The sequence below is a fragment of the Triticum urartu genome, chromosome 2A, assembly GCF_056163025.1.
Source record: "Triticum urartu cultivar PI428250 chromosome 2A, HENAU_Tu73, whole genome shotgun sequence".
In the NCBI taxonomy this organism is placed as follows: domain Eukaryota; kingdom Viridiplantae; phylum Streptophyta; class Magnoliopsida; order Poales; family Poaceae; genus Triticum; species Triticum urartu.
Window position 1 is genome coordinate 651,671,429 of NC_141874.1, and position 19,036 is coordinate 651,690,464.

General features: G+C 44.2%; 1 protein-coding gene across 1 annotated transcript; it reads right to left on the reverse strand.

Moving 5' to 3' along the window:
* Positions 1-16,691: 16,691 nt before the first annotated feature.
* LOC125533884 (ethylene-responsive transcription factor 6-like) lies at positions 16,692-17,840 on the reverse strand. Its single transcript, XM_048697213.2, has one exon. The coding sequence runs from the start codon at positions 17,751-17,753 to the stop codon at positions 16,743-16,745; it is 1,011 nt and encodes a 336-aa protein (XP_048553170.1). The 5' UTR covers positions 17,754-17,840; the 3' UTR covers positions 16,692-16,742.
* Positions 17,841-19,036: the final 1,196 nt, after the last annotated feature.

Below are 19,036 nucleotides of genomic sequence, written 5' to 3' on the forward strand. Positions count from 1 at the left end.
GTCAATCAAAGCAAGATAAGATGCATAAAAGGGATAAACATCACATGCAATCAATATAAGTGATATGATATGGCCATCATCATCTTGTGCTTGTGATCTCCATCTCCGAAGCACCGTTGTGATCACCATCGTCACCGGCGTGACACCTTGATCTCCATCGTAGCATCGTTGTTATCTCGCCAAGTTTGTGCTTCTACGACTACCGCTACCGCTTAGTGATAAAGTAAAGCATTACATCGCGATTTCATTGCATACAATAAAGCGACAACCATAAGGCTCCTGCCAGTTGCCGATAACTTGGTTACAAAACATGATCATCTCATACAATAAAATTCAGCATCATGTCTTGACCATATCACATCACAACATGCCCTGCAAAAACAAGTTAGACGTCCTCTACTTTGTTGTTGCAAGTTTTACGTGGCTGCTACGGGCTTAAGCAAGAACCAATCTCACCTACGCATCAAAACCACAACGATAGTTTGTCAAATAGACTCCGTTTTAACCTTCGCAAGGACCGGGCGTAGCCATACTTGGTTCAACTAAAGTTGGAGAGACAGTCGCCCGCAAGCCACCTGTGTGCAAAGCACGTCGGGGGAACCGGTCTCGCGTAAGCGTACACGTAATGTTGGTCCGAGTCGTCTCGTCCAACAATGCCGCCGAACCAAAGTATGACATGCTGGTAGGCAGTATGACTTATATCGCCCACAACTCACTTGTGTTCTACTCGTGCATATAACATCAACATAAATAACCTAGGCTCGGATGCCACTGTTGGGTTTCGTAGTAATTTCAAAAAATTTCCTACGCACACGCAAGATCATGTGATGCATAGCAACGAGAGGGGAGAGTGTTGTCTACGTACCCACGCAGACCGACTGCGGAAGCGTTGACGCAACGTAGAGGAAGTAGTGTACGTCTTCACGATCCAACCGATCAAGTACCGAAACTATGGCACCTCCGAGTTCGAGCACACGTTCAGCTCGATGACGATCCCCGGACTCCGATCCAGCAAAGTGTCGGGGAAGAGTTCCATCAGCACGACGGCGTGGTGACGATCTTGATGCACTACAGCAGCAGGGCTTCGCCTAAACTCCGCTACAGTATTATTGAGGAATATGGTGGCTGGGGGCACCGCACACGGCTAAGGAATAGATCACGTGGATCAACTTGTGTGTTCTAGGGTGCCTCTACCTCAGTATATAAAGGACTAGAGGGGGGAGGCTGGTCGGCCAAGCTTGGTGCGCCAGGAGAGTCCTACTCCCTCTGGGAGTAGGATCCCCCCCCCAATCCTAGTTGGAATAGGATTCGCGGAGGGGGAAAAGAGAGGGAGGGGGCCGGCCACCTCTCCTAGTCCTAATAGGACTAGGGGAAGGGGGAGGCGCGCAGCCCATGTAGGGCTGCCTCTTCTCTTTTCCACTAAGGCCCATCATGGCCCATTTAGCTCCCGGGGGGTTCCGGTAACCCTCCCGGTACTCCGGTAAAATCCCGATTTCACCTGGAACACTTCCGATATCCAAACATAGGCTTCCAATATATCAATCTTTATGTCTCGACCATTTCGAGACTCCTCGTCATGTCCGTGATCACATCTGGGACTCCGAACAACCTTCGGTACATCAAAATGCATAAACTCATAATATAACTGTCATCGTAACCTTAAGCGTGCGGACCCTACGGGTTCGAGAACAATGTAGACATGACCGAGACATGTCTCCGGTCAATAACCAACAGCGGGACCTGGATGCCCATATTGGCTCCTACATATTCTATGAAGATCTTTATCGGTCAGACCGCATAACAACATATGTTGTTCCCTTTGTCATCGGTATGTTACTTGTCCGAGATTCGATCGTCGGTATCCAATACCTAGTTCAACCTCGTTACCGGCAAGTCTCTTTACTCGTTCTGTAATACATCATCCCGCAACTAACTCATTTAGTTGCAATGCTTGCAAGGCTTAAGTGATGTGCATTACCGAGAGGGCCCAGAGATACCTCTTCGACAATCGGAGTGACAAATCCTAATCTCGAAATACGCCAACCCAACATCTACCTTTGGAGACACCTGTAATGCTCCTTTATAATCACCCAGTTACGTTGTGACGTTTGGTAGCACCCAAAGTGTTCCTCCGGCAAACGGGAGTTGCATAATCTCATAGTCATAGGAACATGTATATGTCATGAAGAAAGCAATAGCAACATACTAAACGATCGGGTGCTAAGCTAATGGAATGGGTCATGTCAATCAGATCATTCAACTAATGATGTGACCTCGTTAATCAAATAACAACACTTTGTTCATGGTTAGGAAACATAACCATCTTTGATTAACGAGCTAGTCAAGTAGAGGCATACTAGTGACACTAAGTTTGTCTATGTATTCACACATGTATTATGTTTCCGGTTAATACAATTCTAGCATGAATAATAAACATTTATCATGATATAAGGAAATAAATAATAACTTTATTATTGCCTCTAGGGCATATTTCCTTCACTTATAACATTTAGTTGTTCATCAGGAAAGTCATCATTAATAGGTAGTGGGTCATCAAGAATATTTTCTAACCTAGATAAGTTGTCTGCAACGGGGTTCTCAGCTCCCTTTCTATCAACAATATGCAAATCAAATTCTTGTATCAAGAGAACCCATCTAATAAGTCTAGGTTTAGCATCTTTCTTTTCCATAAGATATTTAATAGCAGCATGATCAGTTTGAATAGTTACTTTAGAATCAACAATATAAGATCTGAACTTATCACAAGCAACTACAACTGCTAAAAGTTCTTTTTCAGTAGTAGCATAATTTCTTTGAGCGTTGTCTAGAGTCTTACTTGCATAATGAATAACATTTAATTTCTTATCAACTCTTTGCCCTAGAACAGCACCTACAATAATCACTAGCATCACACATAATTTCAAAGGGTAAATTCCAATCAGGTGGCTGAACAATAGGTGCAGAGACTAATGCTTTCTTAAGTATTTCAAATGCTTCTACACAATCATCATCAAAGACAAATGGTATATCTTTTTGCAATAAATTAGTCAAAGGCCGAGAAATTTTTGAGAAGTCCTTAATAAACCTCCTGTAAAATCCGGCGTGACCAAGGAAACTTCTTATACCTTTGATGTCCTTGGGACATGGCATCTTTTCAATAGCATCAACCTTGGCTTTATCAACTTCAATACCTCTTTCAGAAACTTTATGCCCCAAGACAATACCTTCATTAACCATAAAGTGGCACTTTTCCCAGTTCAAGACAGGATTAGTTTCTTCACATCTCTACAAAACTCGATTAAGATTGCTCAAGCAATCATCAAAAGAGGAACCATAGACGGAAAAGTCGTCCATGATAACCTCACAAATCTTTTCACAAAAGTCAGAGAATATAGCCATCATGCATCTTTGAAAGGTAGCAAGTGCATTACATAAACCAAAAGGCATACGTCTATAAGCAAAAGTACCAAAAGGGCATGTAAAAGTAGTCTTTGATTGATCTTTAGCCGACACAGGTATTTGTGAGAAACCAGAATAACCATCTAGAAAGCAATAGTGTGTGTGCTTGCATAATCTTTCTAGCATTTGATCAATAAAAGTTAAGGGGTAATGATCTTTCTTAGTAGCTTTATTTAATTTGCGGAAATCAATTACCATCCTATAACCTGTGATAATTCTTTGTGGAATCAATTCATCTTTATCATTAGGAACAACAGTAATACCTCCCTTCTTAGGGACACAATGGACAGGACTTACCCACTCACTATCAGCAACGGGATAGATTATACCTGCCTCCAGAAGCTTTAGTATTTCTTTTCTTACCACTTCTTTCATTTTAGGATTCAGACGTCGTTAAGGATCACGAACTGGTTTGGCATCTGCTTCCAAATTTATTTTATGTTGACATAGAGTGGGACTAATGCCCTTAAGATCATCAAGAGTATATCCAATAGCAGCACGATGCTTCTTTAGAGTTTTCAATAATCTTTCTTCTTCATGCTCTGAAAGGTTAGCAATAATAATAACAGGATATATCTTCTTTTCATCAAGATAAGCATATTTAAGATTATCAGGCAAAGGTTTAAGCTCAAACATGGGATCACCCTTGGGTGGAGGAGGATCCCCTAGGATTTCAACAGGCAAATTGTGTTTCAGAATAGGTTCCTGTTTAAAGAATACTTCATCTATTTCCCTTCTTTCATTCATGAACATATCATTTTCATGGTCTAGCAAATAGTGTTCTAAAGGATCACTAGGAGGTACTGCAATAGAAGCAATACCAATAATTTCATCCTTACTAGGTAATTCTTCCTCACGATGTTGTTTACTAAATTTAGAGAAATTAAACTCATGAACCATATCATCCAAGCCAACAGTAACAACATTCTTTGTGCAATCTATGGTAGCATTGACAGTATTTAAGAAGGGTCTACCAAATATAATGGGACAAAAACTATCTTGTGGGGAACGAAGAACAAGAAAATCAGCAGGATATTTAGTTTTCCCACACAAGACTTCAACATCTCTAACAATTCCCATTGCTGAAATAGTATCTCTATTGGCAAGTTTAATTGTGACATCAATATCTTCTAACTCAGCAGGTGCAATTTCATTCTTAATTTCTTCATATAAAGTATGCGGTATAACACTAGCACTAGCACCCATATCACATAAGCCATGATAACAATGATCTCCTATTTTAACAGAAATAACAGGCACGCCTATCACGGGTCTATGTTTATCTTTAGCACAAGGTTTAGCAATTCTAGCAGTTTCACCTTCGAACTGAATAACATGCCCATCAATATTATTAGACAAGAGATCTTTGACAATAGCAATATTAGGTTCTACTTTAACTTGTTCAGGAGGTGTATAAGTTCTAATATTGCTTGTACGAACAACAGTTGAAGCTTTAGCATGATCCATTATTCTAACAGGGAAAGGTGGTTTCTCAATATAAGAAGTAGGAACAATAGGATCATTATAAGTGACAGTCTTTTCTTCAACTTTAATAGGTGCAGCTACTTTTACTTCTATGGGAGGATGATATTTAAACCATTTCTCCTTAGGGAGATCAACATAAGTAGCAAAAGATTCACAGAAAGAAGCTACTATCTCAGAGTCAAGTCCATATTTAGTGCTAAACTTACGGAAAATATCGGTATCCATGAAAGATTTAACACAATCAAACTTAGGTGTCATACCTGACTCCTTACCTTCGTCGAGGTCCCAATCTTCAGAGTTGTGTTTAATTCTATCCAATAAATTCCATCTGAATTCAATAGTCTTCATCATAAAAGAGCCAGCACAAGAAGTATCGAGCATGTTGCGATTGTTTTCAGAAAGCCGAGCATAAAAACTTTGCATAATTATTTCTCTCGGGAGCTCATGATTGGGGCATGAATATAACATTGATTTAAGCCTCCCCCAAGCTTGAGCGATGCTTTCTCCTTCGCGAGGCCAGAAATTATATATGTAATTGCGATCATGATGAACAAGATGCATAGGGTAATACTTTTGATGAAATTCCAACTTCAATCTTTTATAGTCCCAGAATCTCATATCATCACATAGCCTATACCATATCAATGCGTCTCCCTTCAAAGATAAAGGGAAGACCTTCTTCTTAGCAACATCATCGGGTATACCTGCAAGCTTAAATAATCCACAAACTTCATCCACATATATTAAGTGCTCATCGGGATGCTTTGTTCCATCTCCTGTAAAAGGGTTAGCTAGCAGTTTTTCCATCATAGCCGCAAGAAATTCAAAAGGAGTTTCATTTTCAATAGGTTCAGTAGGTTGAGGAGAAACTCTTTGCTCTACTGGACGGGGTGAAGATACCCCGAACAAGCCCCTCAGAGAATTACTTTCCATAGTAACAAGTGACAATAAATTTCAGCACACTATATAAATTTTTCCTTACCAAATTCCACCTACCAAAGGTGCTACACTCCCCGGCAACAGCGCCAGAAAAGATTCTTGATGACCCACAAGTATAGGGGAACAAAGTCCTTTCGATAAGTAAGAGTGTCGAACCCAACGAGGATCAGAAGGAAATGATAAGCGGTTTTCAGCAAGGTATTCTCTGCAAGTACTGAAATAAGTGGTAACAGATAGTTGTGTGATAGGATAAATTGTAACGAGCAACAAGTAAAAGAAGTAAACAAAGTGCAGCAAGGTGGCCCAATCCTTTTGTAGCAAAGGACAAGCCGGAACAAACTCTTATAATAGGAAAAGCGCTCCCGAGGACACATGGGAATATCGTCAAGCTAGTTTTCATCACGTTCATATGATTCGCGTTCGATACTTTGATAATTTGATATGTGGGTGGACCGGTGCTTGGGTGTTGTTCTTACTTGAACAAGCATCCCACTTATGATTAACCTCTATTTCAAGCATCCACAACTACAACAAAAGTATTAAGGTAAACCTAACCATAGCATGAAACATATGCATCCAAATCAGCCCCTTACGAAGCAACGCATAAACTAGGGTTTAAGCTTCTGTCACTCTAGCAACCCATCATCTACTTATTACTTCCCAAAGCCTTCCTCTAGGCCTAAATAATGGTGAAGTGTTATGTAGTCGACGTTCACATAACACCACTAGAGGCTAGACAACATACATCTTATCAAAATATCAAACGAATATCAATTCACATGACTACTCATAGCAAGACTTCTCCATTGTCCTCAGGAACGAACGTAATTACTCACAAAGCATATTCATGTTCATAACCAGAGGGGTAATAATATGCATATAGGATCTGAACATATGATCTTCCACCAATTAAACCAACTAGCATCAACTACAAGGAGTAATCAACACTACTAGCAACCTACTAGCACCAATCCCGGTCTTTGAGACAAGAATTGGATACAAGAGATGAACTAGGGTTTGGAGATGAGATGGTGCTGGTGAAGATGTTGATGGAGATTGCCCTCTCCCGATGAGAGGAGCGTTGGTGATGACTATGGTGATGATTTCCCCCTCCAGGAGGGAAGTTTCCCCGGCAGAACAGCTCTGCCGGAGCTCTAGATTGGATCCGCCAAGGTTCCGCCTCGTGCGGCGGAGTCTCATCCTGAAAAGTTCCTTCTTATTTTTTTTCTCATCGAAAGACCTCATATAGGAGAATATGGGCATCGGAGAGCCACCAGGGGCCCACGAGATAGGGGGCGCGCCCTAGGGGGGCGCCCCCCCCCCACCCTCGTGAGCAGGGTGTGGGCCCCCTGGCATTCATCTTTGGCGTGGATTTTTCTTTATTTCTTTTAAGAAGTTCTGTGGAGTTTCAGGACTTTTGGAGTTGCGCAGAATAGGTCTCTAATATTTGCTCCTTTTCCAGACCAGAATTCCAGCTGCCGGCATTCTCCTTCCTTGTGTAAACCTTGTAAAGTAAGAGAGAATAGCCATAAGTATTGTGACATAAAGTGAAATAACAGTCCATAATGCGATAAATATCGATATAAAAGCATGATGTAAAATGGACGTGTCAAACAGCGACGCCCTCCGGCCAGAGGGTTGGGGTGGGGGAGTGCTCGGGCAGGCGGCGCCCGCGCCTCCCTCCCCCAGTTTCCCGTCCGTGGGGCTTGGGTGCCATCCGCCGCCTCCTCCGGTATCCTTGGCTGATTCTTCAGCGCGAGGTTCTACCCGGGAGGAGGTCATTGCCTTTGGTGGGATCCCCGACCCGGTTTCTGCGGGGCGACGGATGAGCTCTCGTCTCCAGGACCACCCTGAGGTTGACGACATGCAGCAGAGGTGCGCTATGAGGGCGACCAAGCTTCGTGACATTGAGGTCACCACTGGTATGTCAGACAACATGTCTAATTCTATATTGCATTTTTCTAAAGATGAAATTATTAATAATGCCAACCAATTAAGAGTTTCTCTAGGGAGTACTAATAGTGAAATTTCTAACTCGGTTAATGATCTTGTAGATTTGGAAACGGAACGCGCTGTAGAAACAATTTGAAACTTAGCAGCAGTAAAACCTATGAATGATGCGGAGATTGATGCGTTAGGGGTAAGAGTGCTAGATAATTTTTTTGCGGATCTTGCACCATCCACTCTTGAATCTGTGGAAGAGGATATAGTTCTAGAGGATGCAGTAGCAAGACCAACTGACCCCGGTTATGAGGACCGGGAGGAGGACCATAGTAAACCTAAGCGCAAGTGGAAGCGGAAGGTTTATCCTGCTTTCGCGGTTCGTAGGAGTGCTAGGATTCGAAAGGCCAAAAAAATTCACAATGACTTATGAAAGGAATCTTTGGGAATAGCAGAGGTCTGAAGGACTTGGCTAAAAGAAGGTTTCTTGTTGAGGCGTCTCTTGAGCATCGATTAGATTTCATTGCTCTGTCTGAAACTGGTAGGCATAATTTTACGCCCCAGTTTCTCAACACTTTATCGGGTGGTGTCGATTTTGATTGGCATTGCCTTCCTTTGAGAGGAAGATCGGGTGGGATCTTGCTTGGAGTGAGATGCAATTCACTGGAAGCCCGAAGTGTGGTAATGGGTGACTTCGCGGTTAAATTTCGGGTCAGGTCCAAAGCTGATGGGTTTAACTAGCCTTTGGTGGCGGTGTATGGTGCCGCACAACCCGAGCTTAAACCAGAGTTTTTGGCGGACCTGGTTCGAATCTGCGGATCCGAGCAGCTCCAATTTTGGTTGGAGGGGACTTCAACATCATAAGGAGGAGAGAGGAAAAGAATAATGATAATTTTGACGGCAGATGGTCGTTTATGTTCAATACCATTATTGAAAGCTTGGATCTGAGAGAGATAGAGCTTTCTGGTAGAAAGTTTACCTGGGCTAACGCTTTGCCAAACCCGACGTATGAGAAGCTGGATCGAGTTCTAGCGAGTGTTGAGTGGGAACAGAAGTTTCCTCTCGTCACGGTCCAGGCTCTCTCGCGGGGAATATCGGATCACACACCTTTATTCGTGGACTCAGGTGAGCCAAACCACGTGGGAAACAAAAACACCTTTTCGTTCGAACTTGCATGGTTTGAACGAGAAGGTTTCTTGGATCAAGTTGCCAGGGAATGGGCTAAAGATGTAGGAGGTACGACCTCTGTCCAGCATTGGCAGAACAAGATTAGGCATTTGAGAAGTTTCCTATGGGGATGGGCTAAACACCTTAGTGGTGTTTATAAAGTTGAAAAGGAAAGACTCCTTTCTCTGATTCAGTCCCTAGATATAAAAGCCGAATCCACGATTTTGCAATCTGCAGAGCTACAGATTAAGCTAGATGCGGAGATGAGGTTGAAAGAACTTCTCTGCGAAGAAGAATTGAAGTGGGTGTTGCGGGATAAGGTTCGCAGAGTGGTCCAGGGGGACGCAAACACTCAATTCTTTCACTTGATTGCTAATGGCAAGCACAGAAAGAAGAGAATCTTTCAGCTTGAGCAAGATGAAGGAACGATTGTAGGGCAGGACAACCTGATAATGTACATCACCGAATGTTACAAGCAGTTATTTGGACCTCCGGAGGATAGTTGTGTATCCCTCGATGAGTCCAGGATTGAGTATGTGCCTCAATGCTACCTCTTTTAGCATTGCGTTGGTTTTCCCCGAAGAGGAAGGGATGATGCAGCAAAGTAGCGTAAGTATTTCCCTCAGTTTTTGAGAACCAATGTATCAATCCAGTAGGAGGCTACGCGCGAGTCCCTCGTACCTGCACAAAACAATAAATCCTCGCAACCAACGCAAATAGGGGTTGTCAATCCCTATAGGGCCACTTACGAGAGTGAGATCTGATAGATATGATAAGATAAGATTTTTGGTATTTTTATGATAAAGATGCAATGTAAAATAATGGGAAAGTAAATAGCAAAGTAAATAACTAGGTAGTAGGAGATTGATATGATAAAGATAGACCCGGGGCCATAGGTTTCACTAGTGGCTTCTCTCGAGAGCATAAGTATTCTACGGTGGGTGAACAAATTACTGTTGAGCAATTGACAGAATTGAGCATAGTTATGAGATTATCTAGGTATGATCATGTATATAGGCATCACGTCCGAGACAAGTAGACCGACTCCTGCCTGCATCTACTACTATTACTCCACTCATCGACCGCTATCCAGCATGCATCTAGAGTATTAAGTTAAAAACAGAGTAACGCCTTAAACAAGATGACATGATGTAGAGGGATAGACTCATGCAATATGAAGAAAACCCCATCTTGTTATCCTCGATGGCAACAATACAAATACGTGCCTTGCTGCCCTTACTGTCACCGGGAAAGGACACCGCAAGATTGAATCCAAAGCTAAGCACTTCTCCCATTGTAAAAAATATCAATATAGTAGGCCAAACCAAACTGATAATTCGAAGAGACTTGCAAAGATAACCAATCATACATAAAATAATTCAGAGAAGATTCAAATATTATTCATAGATAGACTGGATCATAAACCCACAATTCATCGGTCTCAACAAACACACCGCAAAAAGAAGATTATATTGAATAGATCTCCACAAGAGAGGGGGAGAACATTGTATTGAGATCCAAAAAGAGAGAAGAAGCCATCTAGCAACTAACTATGGCCCCGTAGGTCTGAAGTAAACTACTCACACTTCATTGGAGAGGCTATGGTGTTGATGTAGAAGCCCTCCGTGATCGATGCCCCATCCGGCGGAGCTCCGAAACAGGCCCCAAGATGGGATCTCGTGGATACAGAAAGTTACGGCGGTGGAGTTAGGGTTTTGGCTCATGTTCTGATCGTTTGGGGGTACGTGGATATATATATAGGAGGAAGAAGTACGTCGGTGGAGCAACAGGGGGCCCACGAGGGTGGAGGGCGCGCCTGGGGGGGTAGGCGCGCCCCCTACCTCGTGGCCTCCTGTTAGTTGGCTTGACGTAGGGTCCAGGTCTCGTGAGTTGTATTCGGTGAGAAAATCACATTCCCAAAGGTTTCATTCCGTTTGGACTCCGTTTGATATTCCTTTTCTTCGAAACCCTAAAACAGGCAAAAAACAGCAATTCTGGGCCTTCGGTTAATAGGTTAGTCCCAAAAATAATATAAAAGTGGATAATAAAGCCCAATAATGTCCAAAACAGTAGATAATATAGCATGGAGCAATCAAAAATTATATATACGTTGGAGACGTATCACTCAACTAACTGCTCAGGATAATGATGTTCTAGTTGCTCCTTTCTCGGAGAAGGAGGTGTTTGATGCTATAGCGCAGATGAAAAACAATAAGGCTCCCGGGCCTGATGGATTCCCGACGGAGTTTTACAAAAGATGTTGGCACATTATTAAGGGGGATCTAATTCCAATGTTCCACGATCTTTTCTTTGGGCAGCTTCAGTTATTTCACTTAAGTTTTGGAACAATAACATTGCTTCCTAAGAAAATGGATGTTGTGAGAATCGAGCAGTTTTGGCCAATCTGCCTTCTCAATGTTAGTTTCAAATTTTTCACCAAGGTTGGGACTAATCGGCTCACGCAGATTGCGCATTCTGTGGTGCAGCATTCCCAAACTGCGTTCATGCCAGACAGAAACATCCTAGAAGGGGTGGTGGTCCTGCATGAAACGCTCCATGAAATCCACTCGAAAAAATTGGATGGAGTCATCTTTAAGGTGGATTTCGAGAAAGCGTACGATAAAGTAAAATGGCCATTCCTACAACAGGCGTTGCGTATGAAAGGCTTTGATGAAATCTGGTGACGCCGGGTGGAATCATATACGCAAAAAGGGAGTGTTGGAATCAAAGTGAATGACGAGATCGGTCATTATTTCCAGACACAAAAGGGCCTGCGGCAAGGGGATCCGATGTCCCCTATATTGTTCAACATTGTAGTGGATATGTTGGCAATTCTGATAGGAAGGGCGAAGGAGGCTGGTCAAGTGGGTGGCCTGGTACCCCATCTCGTTGATGGTGGTGTGTCCATCCTCCAGTACGTTGATGATACAATCATCTTTATGGAGCATGACTTGGCAAAAGCGAGAAATATGAAGCTGGTGTTATGCTTATTTGAACAATTGACCGGGTTAAAAATTAACTTTCACAAAAGCGAATTGTTCTGCTTTGGTAGGGCCAATGATGAACAAGAGGCTTATAGGCAATTGTTTGGGTGCGATTTGGGGGCTTTACCTTTCACTTACTTAGGAATACCAATCCACCATCGTAAGCTGACAAACAGAGAGTGGAAGTGTATCGAAGATCGTTTTGAAAAGAAGATGAGTTGCTGGAAAGGCAAGCTCATGTCATACGGAGGCCGATTAATTCTGATTAATTCGGTTCTCACCAGTATGCCTATGTTTCTGTTGTCTTTCTTCGAAGTCCCAGTTGGAGTTAGGAAAAGACTGGACTTCTATAGATCATGTTTCTTTTGGCAAGGTATGAGCTAAAAAGAAAATACCGGTTAGCCAAATGGGATATCATCTGTAGACCGAAAGACCAAGGGGGTCTTGGTATTGAGAATCTTGAAGTTAAGAACAGATGTCTTCTCAGCAAGTGGTTGTGGAAGTTATCAAGTGGGACTGACACCACTTGGGCACAAATCCTCCGTAACAAGTATCTTCAAACCAAAACTTTGTCTCAGGTGACAGTAAGACCGACTGATTCACCCTTCTAGAAAGGGATTATGAAAGTAAAGCTTTCCTTGTTTAATAGGACAAAGTTTATTGTTGGTGACGGTGCCAGTACGAGATTCTGGGAGGATACTTGGCTTGGAGAGGCACCTTTAGCCATCCAATACTCGTCTTTGTATCGTATAGTTCAAAGACGTGAGATTTTTGTTGCAACGGTATTACAATCGATCCCCCTTAATATTTAGTTCAGAAGGGCATTAGTGGATAATCGTTGGGAAGAATGGTTACATCTAGTAAGGAGATTAATGGACATTCAGCTTTCCCAACAACCAGATGAATTACGCTGGAAGCTCACTAGGTCTGGAGTTTTTACTGTTAAATCAATGCATGTTGATGTTTTCAATTCAAGCTCGATCCCTAGTTCCAAACATGTTTGGGCTGTCAAAGTACCTTTAAAAATCAAAGTGTTTATGTGGTTTATCCATAAACAAGTTATTTTAACCAAGGACAACTTAACAAAGCGTAATTGGACAGGACCTACTGGGTTTAGTTTCTGTGATCGGGATGAGACGATCAAACGCCTCTTTCTTGATTGCCCGCTAGCTAAAGTTTTATGGAGGACGATCCATATTGCTTTTAATATTACTCCACCGAGTTCCGTCAACACGTTATTTGGAACGTGGCTTAACGGGGTACAGCCCGAGTTAGCAAAACATATTCATGTAGGAGTCTGTGCCTTCGTGTGGGCGCTCTGGAATTGCAGAAATGACTTGGTTTTTAATAGGATAACACACATTCATTTTTTGCAGGTTATTTTCAGAGCCACGACGTTGATCCGTTCGTGGTCGCTACTCACTCCGACGAAGGCCAGGGAGCGTTTGGTTACTAGATCTATCCGTTGAGAGATGGTAACTCGGGATATCTTCAACCGGTTTGGATGGCGATCATGTAATAGGATAGGCAATTAGTTTACCTATCTCTTTTTGTGCCAGCCGGATGTGGCGTCTTTTGTTTGGCTAGTTTGTGTTTCTAGCCTATTTTGGCTCTGTGTGAGCTTTGTTCGCTTTTTAGTTGGAGACTTTAAGACCTTGTTGGAACTTATATTTTTGATTTAATAGGATGGCCATATGCATCGTTCTGATGCAGAGGCCGAGGAATCCCCCTTTTCAAAAAATAACAAGCAGAAACTGCCATTGTTTGATCTCATGTCACAACTAAAACTGCCAGCAAACAACGTTCGATTGTCATTCCCTCCCCAACGAACATCAACCTGATAGCATTACTGAAAAATAAAGAGAATCTTGTTTGCGGAACATCGATCGAAAAGAAAAGGCCGACTGTCCAATTTGAACCGATGAACATCAAACCCTTATCACGGTGGTTGTTGCACTGATGTAATAGATCAAACACTAGCTTGACAACATTTCCATGGATAGCAAGACGCATGTAATAACTTTGTTCAATTTTTTTGAACCGGGCGAATCCCCTTTCCGTTACTTGAACATAACGGAAATACAACCAAGTTCAGCAAATAGGACGGGAAAGAGGAAAGCGGGTTCAAGCATCGCCGGGAAACCCACCATGAGCACTCGCCATCGAGATTACTCACCATGGGGCGAAAACCCAACGACACCTTAAGTCCAGGACCCTAACATCTAACTCACAATTTTTAACAAAAGGCCACTACTCAGATCAGAGCAACATGCTCCACAGCAACCTCACACATGAGGTATCTCGAATCAAAAGCGATAAAGCAGAAGTCGCAGCAGATCATCTTCCTTCTTCTCGGTCTCTCTCTCAGTGCACTCCTCCATCCTGATGTGCCGTTGCGCAAATCCTCATCATGCGAGACGCATTGTTCTTCAGTAGAGCACCTCCAGCCCTCAGATTCGCCACATCCTCCTGCTTCATCAGTCCTGCCCAGTAACAAAGAAGTGCACATGCAGAAAAAATGCATTCAAATGAGGTTTTGAGAGGGATGTGCTCAAAAGTAGATCGATTGCGGCAGGTCCAAATAGCCCAACATAGAGCTGCAATGCCCACTGTATAAAAGACATCGCCATCCGGGAAAAAAGTATAACACCAAACAAAAGCCTGCCACAAGTTGTTAGGGAACAGGTCTGTGCCAAACATACACCCAACCACTCTCCAGGTAACTCTGGCAACGGGGCAGGTAAAAAAGAGATGCTGGGAGGTTTCCCTCTCCCCACAAAAAGAGCATTTGGGTTCCCCCTTCCATCCTCGACGTTTCATCACATCTCTGGTCAGCACCGCATCTTGCGATAGCTGCCACATGAAAATTTGAATTTTCAAAGGAATATGTGCTTTCCATATCCAGCGGTAATCACAACCAGCAATGTTTCTTTCTAGGTAGGTATATAAGGCTTTAGTGGTATAGTAGGGCTTTGGACCCAGTCCCCATTTGATACTATCATTTTCCATAGATACACAGGTTTCCCTAACCGTCAACACCATTTTCTTCCATTGCTCGTTAAGTTCAGAGGTCAATCTCCTTCGGAAGAAGGTGACAGGGTTAGCATCCAAACAATCCTTCATGACACAATCAGTATTATTGCAAATGGCAAAGAGCTGAGGAAATTGTTCAGCAAATGGAGCTTGGTCGCCAACTGGATCAGTCCATAGTCTGGCTATGTTGCCAGAATGCACGACAACTTTCCTCCCAGCCATATATAGATCTTTCACCTTCATAATGGCCTTCCAGCATGGGGAGTCATTGATTCTCCCCTTAACTGAGGCTACCGTATCTCTACCCAAATATTTAGCTCTAATAATATCTTGCCAAAGCCCTTGTTTCATCTCAAGTTTCCACCACCATTTCACCAACAGGCATGTATTTTGTTTGTGGAGGTCTTTCACACCCAAACCCCCTTTTTCCTTGGATCTACAGATCCTAGACCATCTGACCAGGTAATATCTTTTTCTATTTTTAGTCACCTGCCAGAAAAACTTCCTTCTGTGCTTATCCAACCTCTTTATGATGGTTTTAGACAAAAGGAACATAGACATATAATAGTAAGCAATGCTGGAGATATTAGCATGTAATAAAGTCAGCCTTCCCCCCGAGGAGGCATTACTTCCCAATCTAGATTCGCACCTCTTGACAAATTTTGCCTCTAGGTATTCCCAGTCTACGCCTTTCAGGGTTGAATAGCTAATAGGAACACCAAGGTATTTCATTGGGAAATGCCCAATCTGGCAGCCAAAGATATCAGCATATTCTTTCAAAATGTTCTCATCCCCTCCCACACTAAGAATCTCGCTTTTCTGAAAGTTAATTTTCAACCCTAACATAAGTTCGAACATATACATCAACAGTTTCATGTTGATGCTTTTTCAGGGTTGTGATCAATGCACAGTATTGTGTCGTCTGCATATTGCAGAATGGCCACTCCCTTATCTACCAAATCCGAGGCCAACCCATCAATCAGCCCGTTTGCTTGTGCTTGTAGAACCATCTTACACAAGCACTCAGCAGCAATATTAAACAAGAAAGGGGACACGGGATCTCCTTGCCGCACCCCTTTGTGGCTCTGAAAATAAGGTCCCGAGGTATTATTTAGTTTCACACTAACCGTACCATTGTGGAGGATCTTCTTCATCCACCCGCACCAAGTTTCACCAAAGCCTCTAATCTCAAGGCATTTAAGCAAAAAATCCCAGTTAACCTTGTCGTAAGCTTTCTCGAAATCAAGTTTAATAATGATGCCAACTTTCTTCTTTATATGAGTATGATGTAGAATTTCATGTAAAGTAAGCACCCCATCCATGATATTTCTGTGTTTAATAAAGGCGTTTTGGTGCTTGCTAAACAAGATGTCAGCATAGGGGGCTGCTCTGTTATCCAACACCTTTGTGATCAACTTATATGGGCATCTAAGCAAGCAAATAGGCCTAAACTGTTGAATTTTGTTCGCACCATTGATCTTAGGAATCAAAGTAATGATCCCGTAATTTAATCTTTGAACATCAAGTGTTCCCTCATACATGGCCTCAAAAAGCCTCATAATATCATTTTTAACAATCTCCCAACAATGTTGGTAGAATTCTGCTGGAACGTTCAATTATAATAACTTTGTTCAATTATAAATCTAGTGTTCAACAAGTGTTGTGTGTGGGTGCCTACTCTGTTTTTCTGACAAACACAGGAAACATTCTATCGCTTAATGAACCATCCTTCAATTAACTAACACTAAGCTGCGGGAAACCCAAGGCCGGGTGTGGCGACAGGGGCGACAGCAACGGCATGCCTCCCATCAGCGCCTCCCAGTACTCCAAGCCCGAGCTCGACGGCGTGCGAGGAAACCCTCCCTCCGACGTCGTGGCCACCGACGTCACCGTCGAAGACGCTGTCCCCCGCGACACGGACGAGGGCGTGTCCCACGACACCCGGGCCGACGACGGCGACGGCGCCTCGGCCTTCACGGCCTTGTTTATTACCACTCCGGTCACCTCGACGTCAGCGTCCTCGTCCTGTGATCTCTTACGTTTGTTCGTCGCGCCTGCTGTCTGGGACGCCGGACCGGAAGGCGGCGGCGCCCACAGCTCGGCGCCGCGGGTGCCGACCTCGTTCGGAAAGTTAAGAATGGCCTTGGCGCCGCGCATCCCGAAGGCGGCGCGGTCGTAGGCACGCGCGGCCTCCACGGAGGTGTCGTAGGTGCCGAGCCACACGCGGGAGCCCCGGCGTTTTGGGTCGCGGATCTCAGCCGCGTACTTGCCCCATGGCCGCTGCCGGACGCCGCGGTACTTGCGGAGGTCCTCGACCGGCGCCGGCGCTGGCGCTGCGGCGGCAGCCGTCCCCGCCCACCGGAACGTGCCCTGGGGCGGCACCGAGATGGTCAGCGTGGACGACAGCGCCCTCACAGGAGAAGGCTCGCCCCCGAACTGTATCATCACCGGCTCTGGCGCCCGGAACACCACCGGGGCAGCCGGATATGAGTTCACGTACTGGTGCGTCAGGTCCATGTAACCCAGCATCTGCTCCTGCCGCTGCCCCTGCTGCGGGAAGAACATGGGCTGCTGCAGGTACGCTTCCGGTTCGGCCGCGGAAGGTGGCAGCACGGGGAAGGTGACGTCGTCGCAAAAGGGGCCCTGATCATGGTTAGCCGTCGCCAGGACACCGCCGTCGGCGCCGAGGAGGTGCTCGCGGATGAGGTCGAGAGCGAAGTCGTCGACTTCTCCGGCGAACTCCATGGTGCTTATGCTTATTACGGTTCGCCTTTCAGTCGATGAGAATCGTGAGAAAGAGAGAGAGAGATGGCGGCACGGTAGAGAAGTGCTACTGGGTGGGTGCCAGTGGCAAGTTTGTTTGCGGGTATGTTTGATTTGCCTGAGGACAAAAGTACTTATAGGCCAGCTGAGAGAGAAGGAGATCCGACGGCAAGGCCTATGCATGTACGCGGGAGGCGGGACCCACTTCTGAGGCATCGGGGTCGTACTCGATCTCGTCACTGTCCGTGGAAGGGCTTCATGTTGCTGCACGTAGTAGAGTAGTACCAGCGATTTTGCACCCACATCCTATTCAAATTTGCTGCGCTGAGATGTTTACTGCATGTGCAATTTGTGGGTATTTTCGTCGTCAAACTCAAACATATAGGCAGTTGATATTTTTGACTAGCTACACGGCAAGATATTTCCGGAGTCGTGTCAATGTAGAGCAGGGGTGCGCATACATCCATGACATGACAAGAGCATCGACCATTCCGCTCACACTTTACCAAAAATTTATTATGACACGCAGAAAGGCTACCTATTGGCTGCTGTCCATACATACCAGAGCTTGCCATGAATCGTTACGTGTCTCTCTCTCTCTCTTTTCCATACACAAAAAGGAGTGTATATATACAATAGTTTCATTCTTATACTGAAGGGTCTTTAGTATTCCCAGCGTCCATCAGCTAAGAGCATCTCCAGTCGTTGGCCTCCCAGGACGCATAAAAATCGCCACCTGGGGGCGAGCCGGCGATATAATCGGCGCTGGAGCGGTTTTGCGCCCAGTCGTCGCCCCCAGGCGCCGAAATTGGCCCACTTTGCAGCCCAATTTTAACGAATAAAGGACCCATATGGGCGAGAATAGGCCCATATTCGGCGTGGTTTCGCCGTGTCTCGGCGTTCAATTATCAACACAATTATTTCTTATCACATATTTCATCACAGAAAAATCAAATACTTCAACAAAATAGTACAACAACAAATAGTTCAATACAAATTATATAGTTCAACAAATAAAAACTCGTATTTCATCACACGGCGTCCCCCTTGAGCCTCCATAGGTGCTCAATCAGATCTTTCTGCAGTTGATGATGCACCTGTGGGTCTCGGATCTCCTGACACATACTGAGATAGGCAGTCCAATTCGCCGGTAGATGGTAATCAACTTCGGCTAGAGGACCCTGCCTGTAGTATGGTTCAGTGTCAAACACTGGGTCTTCTTGCTCGCTCTCGATGATCATGTTGTGCAAGATGACACAGCAAGT